The sequence below is a fragment of the Neomonachus schauinslandi genome, chromosome 10 (assembly GCF_002201575.2).
Source record: "Neomonachus schauinslandi chromosome 10, ASM220157v2, whole genome shotgun sequence".
Taxonomy (NCBI): Eukaryota; Metazoa; Chordata; class Mammalia; order Carnivora; family Phocidae; genus Neomonachus; species Neomonachus schauinslandi.
This window is the reverse complement of record NC_058412.1, coordinates 36678249-36698064: the sequence shown is the minus strand read 5'-3', so window position 1 is coordinate 36698064 and position 19816 is coordinate 36678249. Positions and strand designations below refer to the sequence as shown.

Sequence of the window (19816 nt, the reverse complement as noted above, 5' to 3'; positions counted from 1 at the left end):
ACTTCAATTAACAATAAAAGTTCATGTGGACAGTAAAGCAGAGAATACTCTCTATGGCGGCTTTAAAGTGCATTTTTTAACCCAAAAATGTTATCCAGAGCCATTTTAGGCAACAATGGAACCAAAGTATAAATAGTAAAAATTCACATCCCCTTGAACAACTGTCCTTCCACTTAGAACACAGTGAACTTCTTAGGTAAGCAGAGTTTCTGTTCACTTAGCTGCAACCCCATTTAAGCATGGAATCAAAGCAGAAAAAAAAATGAAGAAGTGAATAGAAAAATAAGCATTAATATTAATTTATATACTAGCTGAGTGTTAGGTTCCCACAGAAATATTTTGCCGTGTATTTTTTAAATCACTTCTCAAGCATAGCTATTTTCATCCAAGGACCAATTTCCTTCACTTTCATTATCTTTTATAGTGAAATGCTCCATCTCAAGTTACTTATTGGAGCTATTACCAGCAAACACGGTCACACATGTCCAGTTCAAGATATGAATATCAGTGTAATACTTAGTTTCCATTATAAATAATATATGTATAAAATAGGGCTGCCATTATTTATATACTGCACAAAAGACACAAGAATGAATACAAATTATTTTTCATAAAAACACAATTTCTAAATCAGTTTAGATTTCCAAACTATGAGGACATTAAATACTTAAAATACCAGGCAGTCTCTTCTGTTACAGAATGCCAGTCAGGAGAGATCTGAAAGAGATTCTTTATTGGTAGCCATATACAGTTGATTATACCATCTCTGTGTTTTCTTGCTATTTAAAATATAGAACCTGGACATTTAAAACATTATCAATGCAATAATCACTACAGACTGTCACTGGATCTTTTAAAATTTTGTTAAAAATTTCCAAAGTCATGATGAATACAATTATTGCAGCTACATCATTTGAAAAAGTAATATAAATTATGCTGCTAAAGACAAAAAACATTGAAACACATAAACATCACATAGCACAGCAAGAACTCATAACTATTTAATATGAAAAATTAAATTTAAAAAGTAATGTTAGAGAACTTGGGGAATTTTTCACTTTAGCAAAAACAATCTATGTATCTCCAACTTCTATGATACAGTATACAATGAAATACTTTTAAAAGATATGACATTCAAATGCTTCATTTACACAAATAATATTGCCAATACTAATAAAAGTGATGCCCTTAAACACAAACTGCTCTGTTGATTGTGATTTTAAAAATGTTTTCTTTACTTCATTTTACATTTTAGTTAGCAGTTAGCATTACATATTAATCAGTTCTGTGTTGACAAATAGAGAAGATCCTAGTCAAAATACTGTTGCTCAAAAGTAATGTACATCATATTGCTTGAAACTAACAACCATATAAAAGTGGTAATCATTTATCTAAACATTGATTATGAAAGACGACTGGCATATATTTGGGCAGAGTGTCAAGTTCATGATGGTTTATTAACGATAAAAGTACTTTTACTGAAGCTAACATGATATATAGGTTTCTATGTCAATTACTACAGTCTCTTAAAGTTATAAAAATATTATATAAAATACCACAGGCTTTAGAGGATATAACTTCATGTGGTTCTGATACTAGCAGCTGAAAAGTATTTATAATTTAAAAATAAATAAACTATAGAGGTAAACCAGTTACAAAACAGCAGAGGACTGTAATAGTCACAGAGTGAAAAGAATAGCTAACAAAATGGTGAAGCAGTTGGATCAAAAGTTTTAAAAACCTCTTTCAGAGATTTGTCATCTGGTTCTCTACTGGGATCACTTTCTGGGGTGGGGCTCATCTGTCCTGGCTGCCTGGACTGCCTTGGATCGCTGTACTGGGGTCTAATTAAGCCTGTTAATGCCTGAATAGGAAGACTGTGCACTGCTGGGACCTGAACCATACCAGGACTCCTGAGAATATCTGCCTGGGGATCAGCCAGCCCATCCACAGCGACTTCCACGTTTGCACTGGTTTTGTGTGGCAGGACTGCTTCTCCAGGAGAAGGCTCATTTTTGTCACTACTTTTTAAACCACCACTTTTTTTCTGGTTCTCTGCATTTTCTGTTGCTAGCTCTGATGCAGATGATGAAGCATGCTCCCTAGGGTCATACAAACTAATGCCACTAAGAACTGAACTTGGAGTTCCCAGGGGAAGGCCAGCTGAAGAGGAGAGTTTAGGGGCATATGGAGGCAAAGGCCCTGGCCCAGAACTGCTAGTCGCTGCCCCTGAGGGCTGTGACGAAGCAGGGTTAGATCTGGCTAAGTGAGGGGTGGCCTTTAATGTATGTGAGTCCTTCACAACAGCTGGGTGAGACTCTGTACTGTGCAGTCTATGAAGCCTAGGATCAAAATTTTTTTGCAGCCTAGGATCTCCTAATTTACTTCCTGAACTATGTAAGTCTCCAAATTGTTCTAGGTAGCCTTCTCTGTTTGTGGTGTTCACTTTGGCTTTGGCTGCTGATTTCGAATCAGTGGGCACTGTGTTCTGATGAAGATCGCTTTTTGTATTCCATAACCTATTGAGCCTCTGGTCAGCTATAAGAGGGGGCAGAGGTAAATTGATTGAAGATACTGGGTCAGGTTTAGGTAAAGGGACTGGAAGTAAGTCTTCTGGAGCCCACACGATGTGTTTTGCAAAGTTGGGTTTGGTTAGGATAATATCCATTTTAATGTGACTGAACTGCCTCAGCTGAGACCTTGGATCTTGGAGCATTATGCCAGGGGAAGAATCCAAAGGTATTAAGAAAGCTTTTTCTCTCAATTCTCTTTCTGTATCTTCATCATCATCATCTCCTCTTTTGTGTTTGACAGAGCTAGCATTTGCATGATGTGAATCAAACTTTGTTCCACCAACAGAAGATCCTACGTGACCGCTTCCATTCCCTCTCAGTTTCCTGGGATCCCATGCAAGTCTAAGATCCAGTGGGGTAGATTCAGATTTTCTCATGTCTTGCCTTGGGATAGTCCTAAGTCTAGGGTCAACAACTTGGTTTCCTTTGCTTTTCTCTTTAGCGAGTCTTGGGTCAGTAGGAGTGCTGAGCTCTGTGGAAGGTTGTTGCTGATTCCTTAAAGTTTCTGTTTGTTTCTGTAATGTTTTCAGTATTGACTTCACACTGCTTCCTTCTTCCTCTTCACTACTTGAATACCAGTTAACAGTATCATCTAAATGCAGACAAAAAGTTATTATAAAGAATGAATCATTCATATTTGACCTTAATTAAAATAATTAAAAAACACACAGCACTTCTGGAATAAGTGTAGTCTAACTTCAAGAAAATGCATCAGAGAAATACCAGAGTTTCAATACTGGAATAAAATTAGATGTGGAATGACAATGATCAATTTAGTCATCATACTCTATAAAGAAAGAGGTGTGATATTGTAATATCTGTAACATCCTTCCAGTCAGGGAGAAGTCAGGACCTTTCACTCGAACTGGCCGAAAGGGAACTCAAGAGTGTGTGTGGTATGACAGAGTTGGGGAAGAAGAGAAAATACTCTTCGAAAAGAATGCTAAAATGTTTTGGATCTCTTTAATTCAAGTAATACTTAAGCTTTGTAGCTCTGGATTTATCAAGATAACAAGGATGAAATATTTTTTAAGAATCTGGAAAGAAAACAAAACACTAATAGCACTGGTTAAGGAAGCAATGGGAACCAAGCAAATGAGGGATGAGGAAGAGATTTTTCATTTGTAGCTTATTATATTTTTAGATGTTTGACATATGTGAATATATTATTAGCTATTTAAACATTTAAAAGTAAAAATAACAAAACTAACATCCTGAAATTTATATACTTTAACTTTATGGGAACACTTTGGGCCTTACTCCTGAAGGTTTATATTTAACCCTAGTATGTTAGACACCCTGTTAAGAAGCTTAACTGTCAGAGGTGTTCTCTCTAGTAGTACAGCAGGGATTATAAACTGATGCTACAGGAGGGAGTCTCCTTCCTTTCTATTAAAACATACATACGTTGACTCTGAATTGGTAACACAAACACACACACACACACTCCCATACATATATATGTATATATCCTAGAATATTTTGGATTAATAGAATATTGGACATATTCTCATTTAACTCCTCTCACTGCTCACTAACATGTTTCTACTCCACGGAACTTTAGTGTTACACATTTAGTTTGAACAGAGTTACAAAACAGGCGTTGGTATTTAGGGTGGAATTGGGGTTTAAAATCGTATAAACCATATATCACAATGGAAAAAAGTTTTGTTTTGTTTTTAAAGACTTTATTTTTAAGTAATCTCTCCATCCAATGTGGGACTCGAACTCACAACCCCAAGCATCAAGAGTCTCATGTTCCACTGACTCAGCCAGCCAGGCACTCCAACCCAACGGAAAAAAGTTTCACTCATATTTCAGTGTCAGAAAAAACTACTTCTAGACACTAGATCTCTTTTCTTCCTCTCTTTGACCTCAGGAAGACCAAAGCTGAACTAGTGATTCACTTTTACCTGTTGCCATTATTTTAAATATTTCTGCATAGCGATTTCACTCCTCACAGAATTTATTTGTTCCAAATAGGTAAGATGATCCAAATCTGACCCACAAAAGGAAGATGCTATTTTATTTTGACTTTCATATCAATATATTTCACAAGCAATCTTAAATCCTTTTTGGAATGAGAATGAATATAGAACAGAAGGAAAGCAGACCAGTAGAGATAGGCCAGTGGAAAGGAGATACTAAATAAGAAATGACAGTTATCAGCTTTTTATCAAAGGACAGATTAAAGTTATAAGGGCATTAAAATTTATAAAAATGAACATAAACACACAAAAAATCTAGCTGTTCACTACTAGGTATTTACCCCAAAGATACAAATGTAGTGATCCAAACAGGCACCTGCACCCCAATGTTCATAGCAGCAATGTCCACAATAGCCAAACTATGGAAAGAGCCCATATGTCCATCGACAGATGAATAGATAAAGAAGATATGGTGTGTGTACACACACACACACACACACCATGGAATATCATTCAGCCATCAAAAAGAATGAAATCTTACCATTTGCAATGACATGGATGAGCTACAGGGTATTATGCTAAGCAAAGTAAGTCAGAGAAAGACAATTATCATATAATCTCACTCATATGTGGAATTTAAGAAACAAAACAGGAGAGCATAGGGGAAGGGAGGGAAAAATAAAACAAGATGAAATCAGAGAGGGAGACAAACCATAAGAGACTCTTAATCAAAGGAAACAAACTGAGGGCTGCCTGAGGGGAGGGAAGTGGGGGATAGGGTAACTGGGTAACGGGCATTAAGGAGGGCACGAGATATAATGAGCACTGGGTGTTATATACAACTGATGAATCACCAAACTCTACTTCTGAAACTAATAATACACTATATGTTAATTAATTGAATTTAAATTAAAAAAAAAAACCTAGCTGTTCAAGATTTTTTCTGGATATGGAGAAAAAACCTTCATAAAACATCACCAATTATATTATTACACTACAAAATTTAAATCCAGAAAAACTGTAATTTTCTTGTTTATGAAAATGTAAACTTTTCTAAGACTTTATAGAAAGATTATCATTAAAATTGTTTTTTCTTAAAGTTAAGTTTTAGCACTTTAAGGAGCAAACATAAATTGTACAGGAAATTAACTTATTAGGAATCCCTCATTTCCCTGTGATGTTAAATAAATGAAGAGTTAATGCTACAGATGTTTATATAATAGCTTGGAGCTACCTCATGTTATCTAGTTGTACATATTTATAAATTTTATGCTTAAGAGTGGGCAAACGGGCACCTGGCTGGCTTAGCTGGTGGAGCATGAGACTCTTGGTCTCGGGGTCATGGGTTCAAGCCCCACGTTGGCCATGTAATTTACTTAATAAAAAAAATATATATATATGCAAAAAAGAAAGTGGGAAAACACATCAATTTTGTAATTCATAAGAAGAACTGGATGCATTAAGCTTTCTCTCCTTAACTGAATTAACTAATTGCTGTATACTTATTGATATCAAAAACACTAAGGTAAACTTGAGGTTTCCACATAATCTTTTATATTAAAAATAATATTCCTTCATAATATAGTAGAATCTTAAGTATACAGCTCATGCCCATAAAAACTTCTCTAATAACTGAATCATTTTAAACTTGGGCTAGAAGTCAAAATTCCTGAACTGGAAGATGTCTGGTTCCTATTCTATTTCTTTCTTCCATAAAAAGGGCTTCAGCCCAGGCCTCACACTATAGCTTCAGATATCACTGCTTCAGGTCAAACTCTTTGCAATTAATTACTAAAGCATTATTGGCACTGGAAACCACAATCAATTCCAAGCAGACACAAGCTACAAGGTAAACTGGAAATAGAATAGATAGTTCAGAGGAACTCATTTTTTAACCTATTCAAGAGCATTTCAGGAACTGAGTAATCCAAAGTAAGATGCTATCATAACACCTGACACACCTTCTTCCTTGCTTGGTGCCCTTTGAGGTTGGGTGCTGCTTGGTTCATCTTCTTGGTACTTCTGAGTAAGTCTGACAAAAAGAGCTCTCTGCACTGCAGGGAGGAGGCCTGGTGCAGGCAGGGGGCCATGGCCTGTTGTGTTGCTGCTGCCGTCAGATCCACTTGCACGGTTAGGGGAGTCTTGAACAATGGTTGGCTGATGCTGGGCAAAGTCAACATGCCACATCCCATCTATACACACAACACAGAAAGACACAGACACTGATTTAGCACAGAACTCCACTAGAAATTGAATTATAAAAAATTATAAGAAATTGAAGCTTTAATAATAACTACATTTGATTACCAAATTATGTAATTGTAAATATTTTTTTAAAGATATTATTTATTTGAGAGAGAGAGAGCATGGAGGGGAGAGGCAGGGGCAAGCAGACTCCATGCTGAGCATGGAGCTGGACGCGGGGCTTGTCTCACGACCAGGAGATCATGACCTGAACTGAAACCAAGACTTGGACGGTTAACCGACTGAGCAAGGCAGGCGCCCGATTGTAAATATTTTTTTAAAGCTATCTAAAGTTCTGGTGTAGCAAATGTTTGGTTAAATTTAAAATATATTTTATGGCTTCAATTTCATTACATTTTACTTAGCTTTATTAAAAACATACATTCTTATCATGTTTTTAATGAAAAATGGAGAACTCCAAAGATTTTAAATTAAAAATGAGTTATTTGAAAAGGTAAACTTACCACCAGAGTTATTGGGTGGCTGAAAATTATGTACAGCATGCTGTGAATAGTAATTATCATAAAATTCAGCTGGGTTTTGTAGGGACTCATAACTGGTGTTGAGCTGCATTTCACCAGTACTTTGCAGGTATGAGGAACCTGGAGAACAGTGATTCTCTCTAGGTACTTTCATCATATGTTCTGGAAAGCCCGAGCAATGGTAAGCACCACTCATACTCGGTGGTGTCAAAGGTGCATCTGGTTGAACAAGTACCCCAGCTTGACTGTGAGGACCTAAAATTCCAGGTGGAGCAGGTGGCAAAGGTGGGCTGAGTGGCACTGCTGCGCATGGATGATGTCCGGGGGAGCCCGGGTGCATCACAGGACTACTGTGTCCCTGAGACATATTAGGTCCAGGACCTGGACTTGATCCAGAACTATAGATATGTTGAGGATGTGGGCTGCTTTCCTGAAACTGTGGTCCTGGTGGTGAGGTACTGTTATAAAATGCTGGTGGCCTGTAGACAGAAAGAATAATATTTCTTAGCTCAAAGAAAAGAGGCAAACAAGAATGTTATATTTTTAAATATGTATTGGTTAAGTGTGTTTTTCTATATCAGAATGTGTTTTTGTTTTTTTTAAAGATTTTATTTATTTGACAGAGAGAGAACACAAGTAGGCAGAATGGCAGGCAGAGGGAGAGGGAAAAGCAGGCTCTCCGCCGAGCAGGGAGCCGGAATGTGGGGCTCGATCCCAAGACCCCAGGATCATGACCCAAGCCGAAGGCAGCCGCTTAACCGACAGAGCCATCCAGGCGCCCCCAGAATGTGTTTTTAAGAAGCAGTTTATTCTACATTATCTCTAAATGAAAACACCAGTATAAGCATCTTGCCTTCATTTTAGCCCACAGTCTTAATTGACACCATCAGCTGTTCTAAAGCTTACAGATATTTTGAAAAATATAGAAAAGTACAAAGATAAATAAGAATCACCTCTAATCCTGCCACCCAAAGATACATTTTTTGATTAGTTCTCTCCTAGAATTATTCTAGGCATACACAGACCTTTTTTTTTTTTTTAAAGATTTTATTTATTTGACAGAGAGACACAGTGAGAGAGGGAACACAAGCAGGGGGAGTGGCAGAGGGAGAAGCAGGCTTCCCGTGGAGCAGGGAGCCTGATGTGGGGCTCGATCCCAGGACCCTGGGATCATGACCTGAGCCAAAGGCAGCCGCTTAACTGACTGAGGCGCCCCCACAGACCTTTTTTTAAATATAACAAAATTAGAATTGTATATATATATACAATTTATATATAGAATTTATATTATATAGAATCTATATATATATAGAATTTATATTATATATAAACTATATAAACCCACAACTTTTCAATTTCTCATCAATTACTGCTGGCATATAAAAAGACCTTTAGATTTTGATTGTTATTCTTCTTTCTGGACATCTTACTAATTTAATTACTATTTCTAATAGTTTTATCAGTTGATTCCTTCAGGTTTACCAAGGGAAACCGCCCAAATAATGAGCTGCCTCTCCATTTCTAACCTTTTATCTATTATGTCTTTCTCTTTTTGCATTGGGTAGGATCTGATCTACAATATTAGCCAAACAGTGAACATACCTGTCTTCTTGACATTGACAGAAATAATTTTAATGGTTCACATTAACTGTGACATTTCTTGTTCCTCATTTGCTGAGATCTCATTGCTTTCCTGAGTGTTCAGGGTTAAAATAATCAACAATGAGACTTAAGGCCCAGGTGCACATCCCTGGGAAAGGGCAGCAGGACTGGAATGGTGTTGTTAGAAAATGCAAATCTGGATGCAGCTTACCCAAAGGTTTTCCTCTAATAGCCCAAGGAAATACTTCTCTAAAAGAATCAAATATTCTGGAAACATGCTAATGCCACTATTTGAAAATGTTATCAATGTCGAACGTAGCCTCGTAATGAATTGGCCAACGTCATCCACCTGGCAGTGTCCTTCAGGGTTACTGTGTGGAGAGGTTTCTGAAGCTGTTAAGGATTCCATAGAGAGAAGCACTGATGGCATGCAGCAGAGGGCAGAGACAAAGAGGAAGCAGGAAGAGCAATCGGGGTAAATGCCAGGTATCTGCTATCTCTACCTAAGTTTAACTATATGATTAACATGGAATACAAGTTAGTTTCTTAATAAGAACTTTTAGGGGAAAAATGATGCCATTTTTGAAAATTTTAACTTACTTCTTCCCAATCTTATGTGCTAAATCCACAGTAGGTTTTACAACTATTTCAAAAAGAGATGGGATTTTCTTGAAATCATCAGAGAGATCGGTCTGAAAATCATCTTCAGGATCAGAAAAGGGAAAATGCTCTGGTGGGGTTGGCAGAAGCCCAACTCCTGGAGGTGGTTTGGGAAGAGGAGTTATGCCCCGTTTTCTAAGTTCTTCTAATTCTCGTTCATCTTCATTTGTGGCTTCTTCTTCAGTGTTCAACACCTAAAAATGATCGGCAAAGATTACTATTCCAAAACAAGCTTTCTTCCTTACATTTAAAAACTGTGAAGACTTCAATAAACCAGTTTTGTTATTAGAAAAATATCATTTTGAAGTTAAAATGGTCAGAGTGCTAACTCATTTTTGATAATGAGGTTCAAAGTGGTAAAGGATATTTCTCAAAGTACATTAGCTTTTTAATGGCAGAACAAGAGTAAGAATGATTCTTAATTCCTAGTCCAATATTTCTGCTTTTCTAACACACTACATTCATAGATTAAAACATAAAATAACAAATCCTTGATTTCTCAGACTTTTATGAAATACGATTTATAAAATATGATTCAAGTCAAATGAATCATATTTTGACTGAGACCTAACAAATAATTCAAGTGCAAAAATATTACTTACTTTGTCCAAAAGTTTCTTTGTTTCTTTAGTCAGATCATCATGTGAAAATTTACAATTGTCTCCTTGGTAACATTTTGCTCCACTATGATAGAACTTACACGGAAATTCATGTAAATAAAAATATTAAGGAAGAGACTAAGTAAAATCAAACTCTAATATTTTTAAATCCAAAAACATAACTGTGCTGAGTCAATAAGGCTGTATTACTATATATTGTACTGAATTTTTTACAATCATGTCAGTTTAGACAATTTAATTTTTAAGATGAAATATTTCAATTACATAGCAAAACATTCAAAGATTTTAATTTTCCTTACTATATTTAGTTAGAAAATTTTTTAAATAAAAAATATAATTGTTATAGCAAATACTATAGTATGTCAATTATGTAAATTCCATTACTTTCGAAACACAATAAAAATTATAGACAGAGCAAACAAATTTTGTAGCAAGAGCTTATATCAATAAAGAAAACAAAAGGGCTCAACATGTCATGTTAAAGTCAAATATCCCAACATGAAAACTATAAGCCAAGCTACATCATGATTTTGAAAACAAATTTTGAACTTCTAAAGAAAATACTAATTCCAGAAGTTTATTGAAAAATATGCCATCTTCAGGTGGTTTACGGTTCAGGGAATTCCTGTAGGGTTTTAGGAAATTTATTACTGTAATCAGCACTTTGACAAGATCAAGAGAAAAAAATCATGTGAACATAGCACAAGCCATTTTAAATTTAAAACCAAAATAGGTTTTCTAGGGATTTTGAAAAACCTCAGTAATATTTTACAACCTCAATATTTTGATTTACACCTTTTAATAAAGGATATTATGCATATAAATGCAGTTCTCTCCTTTGGTACAATATCCTTGTAAATAAAATTTGCAGATCTCCTTTCTCTTCTCCAACTCTGCATCATGATCAAATTTACACTGATCTCCCTGTCACAAAAGAGAAAAAAGAAAGAAAGAGAAAAAAAGAAACTGAGTTTTTTCTTTGGTGTTCCATGGTGGAATTGTGGCCATATCTTCAGTGTTTAAATAATGATCTAATAATAATCCAAACAATCCCTTGGAAGTCTTGCCCAAGACAGTGGATGTGGCTATGTGCAGAGGCAGCACGGGGAGCATGGCCTCAGAGGCTGCTGCCTGGGTTCCACCAGCACTCATCATTTCTAGTTGAGCTACTGTGGGCACTTATTTAACCTCTTGGTTTGGCCATGTTTAAAATGGGGATAATAACAGTAACTACTTCATAGGGTTGCTGTAAAGATTAAAAAATTTAATATTAATAATCTTTGACAGTACTTGCCACAAAGCATTATGTGTTTGTTAAATAAAATCTGAGTTCAACAAATTATATTACTGTCCCAGAATATAATTAAATGAGCTCTGATGTACAGTATTTCCATAGATACACTTTGAAGATACGTTTTGAAGAACCAGCTTTATTATTACAACTGTATGAGAAATGAAAAAAAACCAAACTAACCACCCCCAAAAAAGACTTTACATTTTAAAGATTATTTTGGAAGTTAAAATGATTTATGATACCCCCCAAAATTTACCTTAATACATCTCCCTTCCAGAAAGTATTTACAGATTTGTTTTCCTTTGTGTTCCACTGTGTGCTGATTAATGAATTCCTGAGTCATAACCTTCCATTTTTTCCCTGGTTTACTATACTGTAAGAAAGAAAAAATCATTTGAATACAACATACGAAATATTATGTACTAAAATGGATAGTCAAATGGATTGGGAAAGCAGTACAAACTACTATTTAAAGTGGTCAAGAGCGGCCATTCAGACACTATACACTTATTTGGAGAGATAACGCTTCTCATACACTGCTCACTGCTACTAGTGGTTGCAAAGAACCCTCTATTTTAATGAGGCTGTACAACTACTTTTTAAAAATAAAATTATGAAAAGCTTGAAAAATAACAATAATACTCTGTTGGCAAAGATGTTAAATGTGCATTCTTGTGATTGTTGATAGCTATGTTATAAAAGATTGATAATATCCATACTGTTTGACACAAAATTTGCACTTTTCAGGAGTATTCTGAAGGAATTATCGGGGAGGCACACATACATTTATTCACAAAAATTACTGCAGAATTACATGATAAAACAACAAACAAGCAGACAGACACCTAGAAATACGCTACACATCCCAAACAATGAGACCAGTCAAATACATTATGATGCAGATCAGGGTAGATTAGTATGAAATCATTACAAATTGATGAGATGGAAAGACAATTTAGGGACATAAGAAAATGTTCACAGTACTTCAGTAAGTGGAAAACTGATCTGAATTTTATAATAATAAAGACAAAGAAAAAAGACTAAAAGAATATAACCCCATGTTTAAAGTGTATGTCTCTAGATGGATCTCCAAAAAATTAAAGATATTTTGCATGTGTGGTTATTCTGTACTTCCTTTAGGAAAAAAAAAAAAAGAGGATGTATTTCCTTTAACTTTTAAAAAATAACAAAAAGAAGTATATGGTAGAAAATCTCACAGCCCTACCTGTTTTCCTTACTTTCTCCTTAGACCTCTATTCAACTTTTGCTATGAGTACAAGAAGATTGAGTAACAAGAGTAGGATGCTTAGCCATGCTAAGGACTTAGATTCATGAGCTCTATAAAATAGCACTGTTTTACAAACACCTGGTATGCACCATGCTTTGTATATAGCAGGAGCTCACAATAAACTATTTGCTCTTCTAATTTGATTTGTTTCCCTTTCCTTCAATTTGCTAAGGAGATGGGAGAACAATACACAACCTACTGAAAATAGGAAACTGCCTCAGAGCAAACACTTGAGGCAAAACATGGCTAGACTTAAATCTGATCCTCAGCGTTCGCATTTGAAATATATGTTTTACTGTAAGAATTCTGGGGAAAAAAGTACAAAAATACCAAGAAAACAGATAATCCTATAGGTTCTTTTAAAAAATATAAGTATACCCAAATTGCCCCAGGAAAAACATAATGAAATTGCTTATACTATTCTTGATAGGATCATTTAAAATGTCTTAAATTTATGTAAATTTGACTCACAAGCATTTTCTATTTCCAGGCTCATTTAGAACAAGTAGATACAAATGACCAGCTCACATATGCCTTCTGTACAAAAAATGGTGGCTATAATAAAATAGGAAGCCAAGGAGAATGCATTATACAAAACCAATAGGCCAACTTGGAGAATATAACTGAAATTGAAAAGTAAAATATTAAGTAATCACCAAAGAAAACCCAAAACCACCCTGAAAAATGCACCAAGTTGTACCTCTATTTCATCAATAACGCATTCTATGTTACTTTCTAATGATGTGCCTCATTGTTTTAATAGAGGATAGTCGGTTTTTTTGTTTTTTAGTTTAGTTGTTGAGTTTAGTTTAAATGAGTAGAAAGTATATCAGTATCCATAACCATGAGAAACCTAATTATAATCAAGATATTCTAGAAAATCTAAAGCAGCTTTAACAATAAAATTTTAGGACAAAATAACGTGCCTAAAAGATCTGATCTTTTAAGTCTAAGCCTATAGAAGCGACACGAATGTCCTCTACCCTAAGATCTCTTGTAATATAAGAGTTGGAAGAACCACAGAAGTCATTTAGTTCATCAGCCTCACTAGACAAATGTGAAAAGTGGCATTTAGAGAAATTAGTGACTTGCCAAGGGTCGTATGGCAAGTTAGCGGTCAGGATAGCTAGAACCCTTTACACTGTATCATACTACCTCTAAGAAAACACAATTCAACAAAGAGGGAGAAAAAAAAGAAAGAGGGAGAGAAAGGAAAGATGGAGAGAGGGAAAACTAAAGTACCTATTTGGTTATTTTAAAATGTATTTACTCTAGAAGATGTATTACATTGGTATAAGGAACAAGAGCATATTTTTTTTAAAAGATTTTATTTATTTATTTGAGAGAGAGAGAATGAGAGACAGAGAGCATGAGAGGGAGGAGGTCAGAGGGAGAAGCAGACTCCCTGCCGAGCAGGGAGCCCGATGCGGGACTCGATCCCGGGACTCCAGGATCATGACCTGAGCCGAAGGCAGCTGCTTAACCAACTGAGCCACCCAGGCGCCCGAGCATAAAATATTTTTTAAAATATATAAGGAAGAGGGAATGAAAAGATTTGCCAGCAAAATAATATGTATTTACAGAAAATGTAACAGCTGTTATAAATACAAAAAAATTAAGGGAGGTTTTATGGCCAACAGAATAAATAAGTCCTTCAAATCTATCAAAAATTTACTTGTTCTATGACCACACAGAGTTTTCAAGACAGTTCGTGTGGACATGCAGGTATCTGTGAATTTATCTGGCTTTGGGAGGATCTCACACTTCCTGGAAAGGATGGTAATGGATCTATGTTGGCCACTCTAGCATGTTCACTCTACCCTGGATAGGTTTCCCCCAGACCACTCCCGAATATGAGCTACTTGCTTGGGATCTGGCACTCTCCTGGTTGTTTCTGGAATCATAAGAAATCTCTCTTGACAGCCAATAAACTGACACAGTTGATAACATTTTAATCTTAGTAAGCAAAAGGAAAAATATTCTAAATCTGATGAATGCAAAAGAAATAATTTATTCCGATTTTCTATAACATGATAAAGAATCTTTTAGTTGCAATCCAGATCTGTAAACATGTTAGTGCTTGAAGGTCTCCTTAGAGTTAATTTAATACCATACTTTCATTTTACAGATTAAGCAAATTAAAGCTCTGATTCAGGTAGTAACTTGTTCAAAGCCACACTTTCTTGGAAGCTAATTTTTTTTCCAAGCATAGTGTGTACCTATTGGATATAGGAGAAAGCTTACTTTCAGACAGCATTCATATTAATTTGGTCTAGGGAAAGCAGCACACTCTAGAGGAATGTAGGAAGATGGACAGGTAGGTTACAATCACTCAGAAATTCTAAGCTTGTTTCCAAAGCTGCTATTCCATGGAATAGTGAGTGGCTCAATGAATGTTAATAGATTGGGCAGGAGTGGGGGGAAGTTCAGGGTCAAGTAAAATATGAAAACAATGGATTGAACAAAGTAAAACAGGTTTTTTTTTTTTTTAAGATTTTATTTATTTATTTGAGAGAGAGAATGAGAGAGAGCAGGAGAGGGAAGAGGGTCAGAGGGAGAAGCAGACCCCCTGCTGAGCAGGGAACCCGATGCGGTACTCAATCCCAGGACTCCAGGATCATAACCTGAGCCGAAGGCAGTCGCTTAACCAACTGAGCCACGCAGGCGCCCTAAAACAGGCTTTTCTATACCTAACTTGCAAGAAGCCTTTAATACATTAATGTCAACTGAGAATCCCCAAGAGTAGACTGGCATGTGCTGGGTTTCACAAATTTATTTGGGCCTGAACTTCTTTTTTTAGGTCATACCTATTAACATCTCCCTAAATAGTACACTAAGGAGTACATATTAAGAAATCTTTGCCCCTTGGGGCACCTGGGTGGCTCAGTCATTAAGCGTCCACCTTCAGCTCGGGTCATGATCCCAGGGTCCTGGGATGGAGCCCCACATTGGGCTCCCTGCTCGGTGGAGAGCCTGCTTCTCCCTCTCCCTCTCCCCCTGCTTGTGTTCCCTCTCTCACTGTCTCTCTCTCTGTCAAATAAATAAAATCTTAAAAAAAAAAAAAAGAAAGAAAGAAATCTTTGCCCCTTATCTTTAAACCCAGACATCAGAAAATCAAGCATTTTCACATTACAATATATTGCTATCCCTTTGCTCTCACTTAAGGTCGTAGCTTTTAATAACCTACCCTTGCTCTGTATAATTCAATCAATCTTACTGGAACAGTGGCAGAATACTGGATTTGGACCACTTTAACCCCAAGAGTTGCAACAAGGCTGAAATGTACATGTTCAGAATTCAATTCAACATATATTTATTCACTATTTACTATACCCAAGGTACACAAATTCAGCTTTCCAACCATTTATAGTGCCTTTTCTTCTCTTTCACTGCTTTCAGTTCTAATAAATTAATCTACCGCTACAGTATCTCCCTTCTTATTAGCCATGCTTCATATTGAGCTATTAGCATTTTATTGCCCTTTGCGTCTGGGGAAGATGACTCCTAGGAAAGTAAAGTACAACAGAGAACTACTAGAATCACATTTTTGCTTTCCGACATACCAGTTTTATTTTGAGGTGCTTTCAAACACATTAATTTTATTTCAAGGTCACCTAAATTTGCATCTCTATACTAGTATCTTGACTAATTAAAACAATTCTTTTATTTCTTTTTTTTAGAATCTATTTATACTCATTTGATCTTAGCTGGAAATTTTTCATTTACTAGGAAAGGAGCATTAAAATCACAATGCTTTCTTTGCAGCCAAATAGGTTAAAAGATGGAAAAGCTCTCCTCATTATAAATTCTCAGTACCTCTTGATAGTCATCCATTCCTGAAAAAATATTAGGCCCTTTATTGGTTCTTCCCCCACGGTCTTTGCGTTTGATTTTCTTCGGCAAACCACGTCCACGACCAACATTAAAAGTTTTAACCCTCTGTTCAATACCTAAAAGAGTTAAAATGTACTTCAAATATTATAGAAAAACAACACACCTGTCAACCTATCAGTTTATAGGGAACAGCATATTTTAAATAGTCTATAATATACAGTGCATTTTTTTTTCCTTCTTCTCTAGATTCAATGAAAAAAAATTAATTAAATCTTTACATTTTACTTTCCAGGTAGTGCTTCTCATTCTTTTTTTTTTTTTTTAAAGGATGTTAACAATAAGGAGGTCAAGGCACCAGAATACACATGGCTACAGAAGTCAAAGCTAGTTTTGTTCTTTTCAATTTTCCTTTGAATAGGAAATAACAAAGCTTTCTGTTTTTAAGGGAATTAAATATTATATTCATCCTTAAGGAAGACATTGTGGTTAATTTGACCAAATTGAGTTTCTAGTGATAATTCTGAGTAGGTATCACATATATTTCCAAGTAAAATTTATACCTGTCTTTTACTTTTAAAAAACTTGGCATTTAAAAGTATCTAAAATTGCAAAAATTATGTATTAGGATGGCAAGTTACTATATAGAGTCATTTCTCATTTTACCAAAGTCACATCGAACTAATACATTTTCTTATGTATTAAGTGTTCTTAAACCTACAAAACAGCAAATAAATATATGAAAAAATGTTTTACTTCATTAAAAGAAATAAAAAACTAAAAGTTTAAAAATAACATACCAATTTTTATCTCAAAGAATAGTGTTGGTATGGATTTGGAGAAATTGGCATTTTCACATACTGGTGGGGTGTTATAAGTTGGTCTATCAACTTTTTGGAAATCAACTTGGTATGTGGATAAAAAATTTTCAAATGCGTGGCTATATCTTTTGATTCAATTCTGCATTTCAGAATTTATTCTTTTTTTTTTTTTTTTTTTAAAGATTTTATTTATTTATTTGAGACAGAGAGAATGAGAGAGACAGCACATGAGAGGGGGGAGGGTCAGAGGGAGAAGCAGACTCCCTGCCGAGCAGGGAGCCCGATGCGGGACTCGATCCCGGGACTCCAGGATCATGACCCGAGCCGAAGGCAGTCGCTTAACCAACTGAGCCACCCAGGCGCCCCTCAGAATTTATTCTTAAGAAAAAATATTTGTGAAGATGCTCTTTGAGACATATATAAATATATAGGATTAATCACAGAATTTAAAAAAAAATGGGTGCAACTTAAATCTCAAGTGATTACGATCACACAAACCTAAGAATCTGTTAGACAAATTATGGTATATCTATTTAATTGAATAGAATGTTAGCATTAAAAGCTACTCATTAATGTAAGAACAATACAATTCATAGTTAAGGGAAAAAACAAGTTCAACAGTATGCATAGTTTTTTGTTAAAAATAATTGCCAGAAAAATTCTGGAGGAATGTACACCAAAAATATTAATAGTAGTTATTTCTGGGTGTAGGGATTCAAATTATTTTTGTTTTATCTTTGATCTTTGTTATTGTTTCCACACATAGAAAAAGTTTTCTGCATTTGACCATATATTACTTTCATAACTGAGGGGGAAAAATGAATGTCAAAAATAAAAGAATACTCAATTCTTTAACAGAACAAACAGGAAGAGCTTGAAAGAGAAAACCCCAGGTGGGAATGGATGAGCAAAACCTCTCTATGTTCCCTTATTCCCCAAGTGGAATGATTCCTGACACCACTATGTCTAGACTTCAGGAACAAACTTAACTAATTACAATAGCATATGCACAGACAAATTCCTTTCCTTTTTAGGTCAGCAAAGCCCGGATTCATATTTTTCAAAGGAATTTTGCTAGGAAATCAAGAAAAAATAAAGTCATAAAAATAATCACATTTACTCATAACTGATTCCTTTTTTCAACAATATAGAAAGTATAGTAACATTGGGTTAGGGGCTCACTCCTTCACCTCAGCCTCATCTTGCTCCCAGTTTTCTTGAAGCAGACATTGAGTGGACAATTTGTAAGGTTGATTTGACTTTTATGTGACCCATAGTTTCTATGGCAACTTGCCCTGGTCTCTCCAGGGATCATGTGCCTCAATACAGCAGATGAAGTGATGATCACTCGAGAAATTTCTTAGTTTATGTTCTTATTTCCAATCTTGAAGGATATCCATAATCCTAAGTATAAGTACCTTTGCACAGCAAAGATGATCATCATCTTTTAAAGTCTAATAAAAGAATAGCTCCCCAGAATTCTGTTTTTACAGGTCTAAAATATAAAGCAATGCGCAGAGTAACAGAAACAACTGAAAAAGGTAAGCCATTTTTTCAGTATACTGATATCACCGTACAAGGAAAGGGAAAAAACATAATGGGAAAGTTGTTTTACATTTTTATATACTTTTAAAATATTAGTGTATCTTTCTAATTCAAATATGAAGATATCATGCAGACTGAAATATTCGTAGATGTTTGTCCTCAAAATCTATAAAATAAAGAAAAACAAATTCAGGAACACGGGAATAAGCTGATCTTGAGAAGGGACTAAGAAATTTAAGTTGTTACTCCATAGCTGCCTGTTGTAATAAGGCTTTCATATTCAAAAAAGACTGGCAATTTCACACTTACCTTGCTGAGCCTTCATTCTTTGTTTTTTCCCTGGTTCTTTAGAAAATGATGATCCTAAAGCAGTAGTTGAGGTTTCTTTAGCTTGTCTGTATTGTTTCAGCTGATTGGCAAAATCTTCCTCTGTTTCCTGACTGTAGGTACCAAAGTTGTCATCACTGTACGTACTGTACTCATCATATTCTTTACTTTTAAATTTTTTGTTATGTTGACTCTTCTTTGATGTCATGTAGCTTCCTGATAAGTGTCCATGCTAAGTGAAAATGGACAATCATTATCAGGATTTTTCAGTTAAATAAATGAATTGATAGTAATACAGGACATCTTTTTTCCCTCAGAAATTTAGAGAAAGAAGGGGAAGATAGTTGTAGTTCTAACTCTTGGTTAGTACTTGTCTATGACAGTATTTAAAGCTAAAGTATTTAAAGTTCAAAAAGCTAAATGCTACTCTGGTATTATTAAACATTCTGAAGTTCTTGGATCTTGCTGGTGAGTGTGGTTTGTTCACTTTTTGTTTTCCATGTCCCATGTCTCGATATATGGGTATAAAAGTATACTCAAAAACCCACACCATTACACATGAATTCCTTCTCCAAAAAAATATAGTCTTTTTGAAAATATG

At 35.3% G+C, this 19816-nt stretch overlaps 1 protein-coding gene across 1 annotated transcript in view; it reads right to left on the bottom strand.

The window, feature by feature from the left end:
* Positions 1-767: 767 nt before the first annotated feature.
* Positions 768-19816, bottom strand: part of ZC3H6 (zinc finger CCCH-type containing 6) — a 62820-nt gene continuing 43771 nt past the window's right edge. Inside the window, 9 exon segments of the mRNA XM_021697343.1 lie at positions 768-3165; positions 6463-6693; positions 7210-7706; positions 9430-9683; positions 10092-10201; positions 10922-11033; positions 11660-11776; positions 16508-16641; positions 19198-19447. Coding sequence (XP_021553018.1) covers positions 1700-3165; positions 6463-6693; positions 7210-7706; positions 9430-9683; positions 10092-10201; positions 10922-11033; positions 11660-11776; positions 16508-16641; positions 19198-19447 — 3171 coding nt within the window. The 3' untranslated portion in view covers positions 768-1699.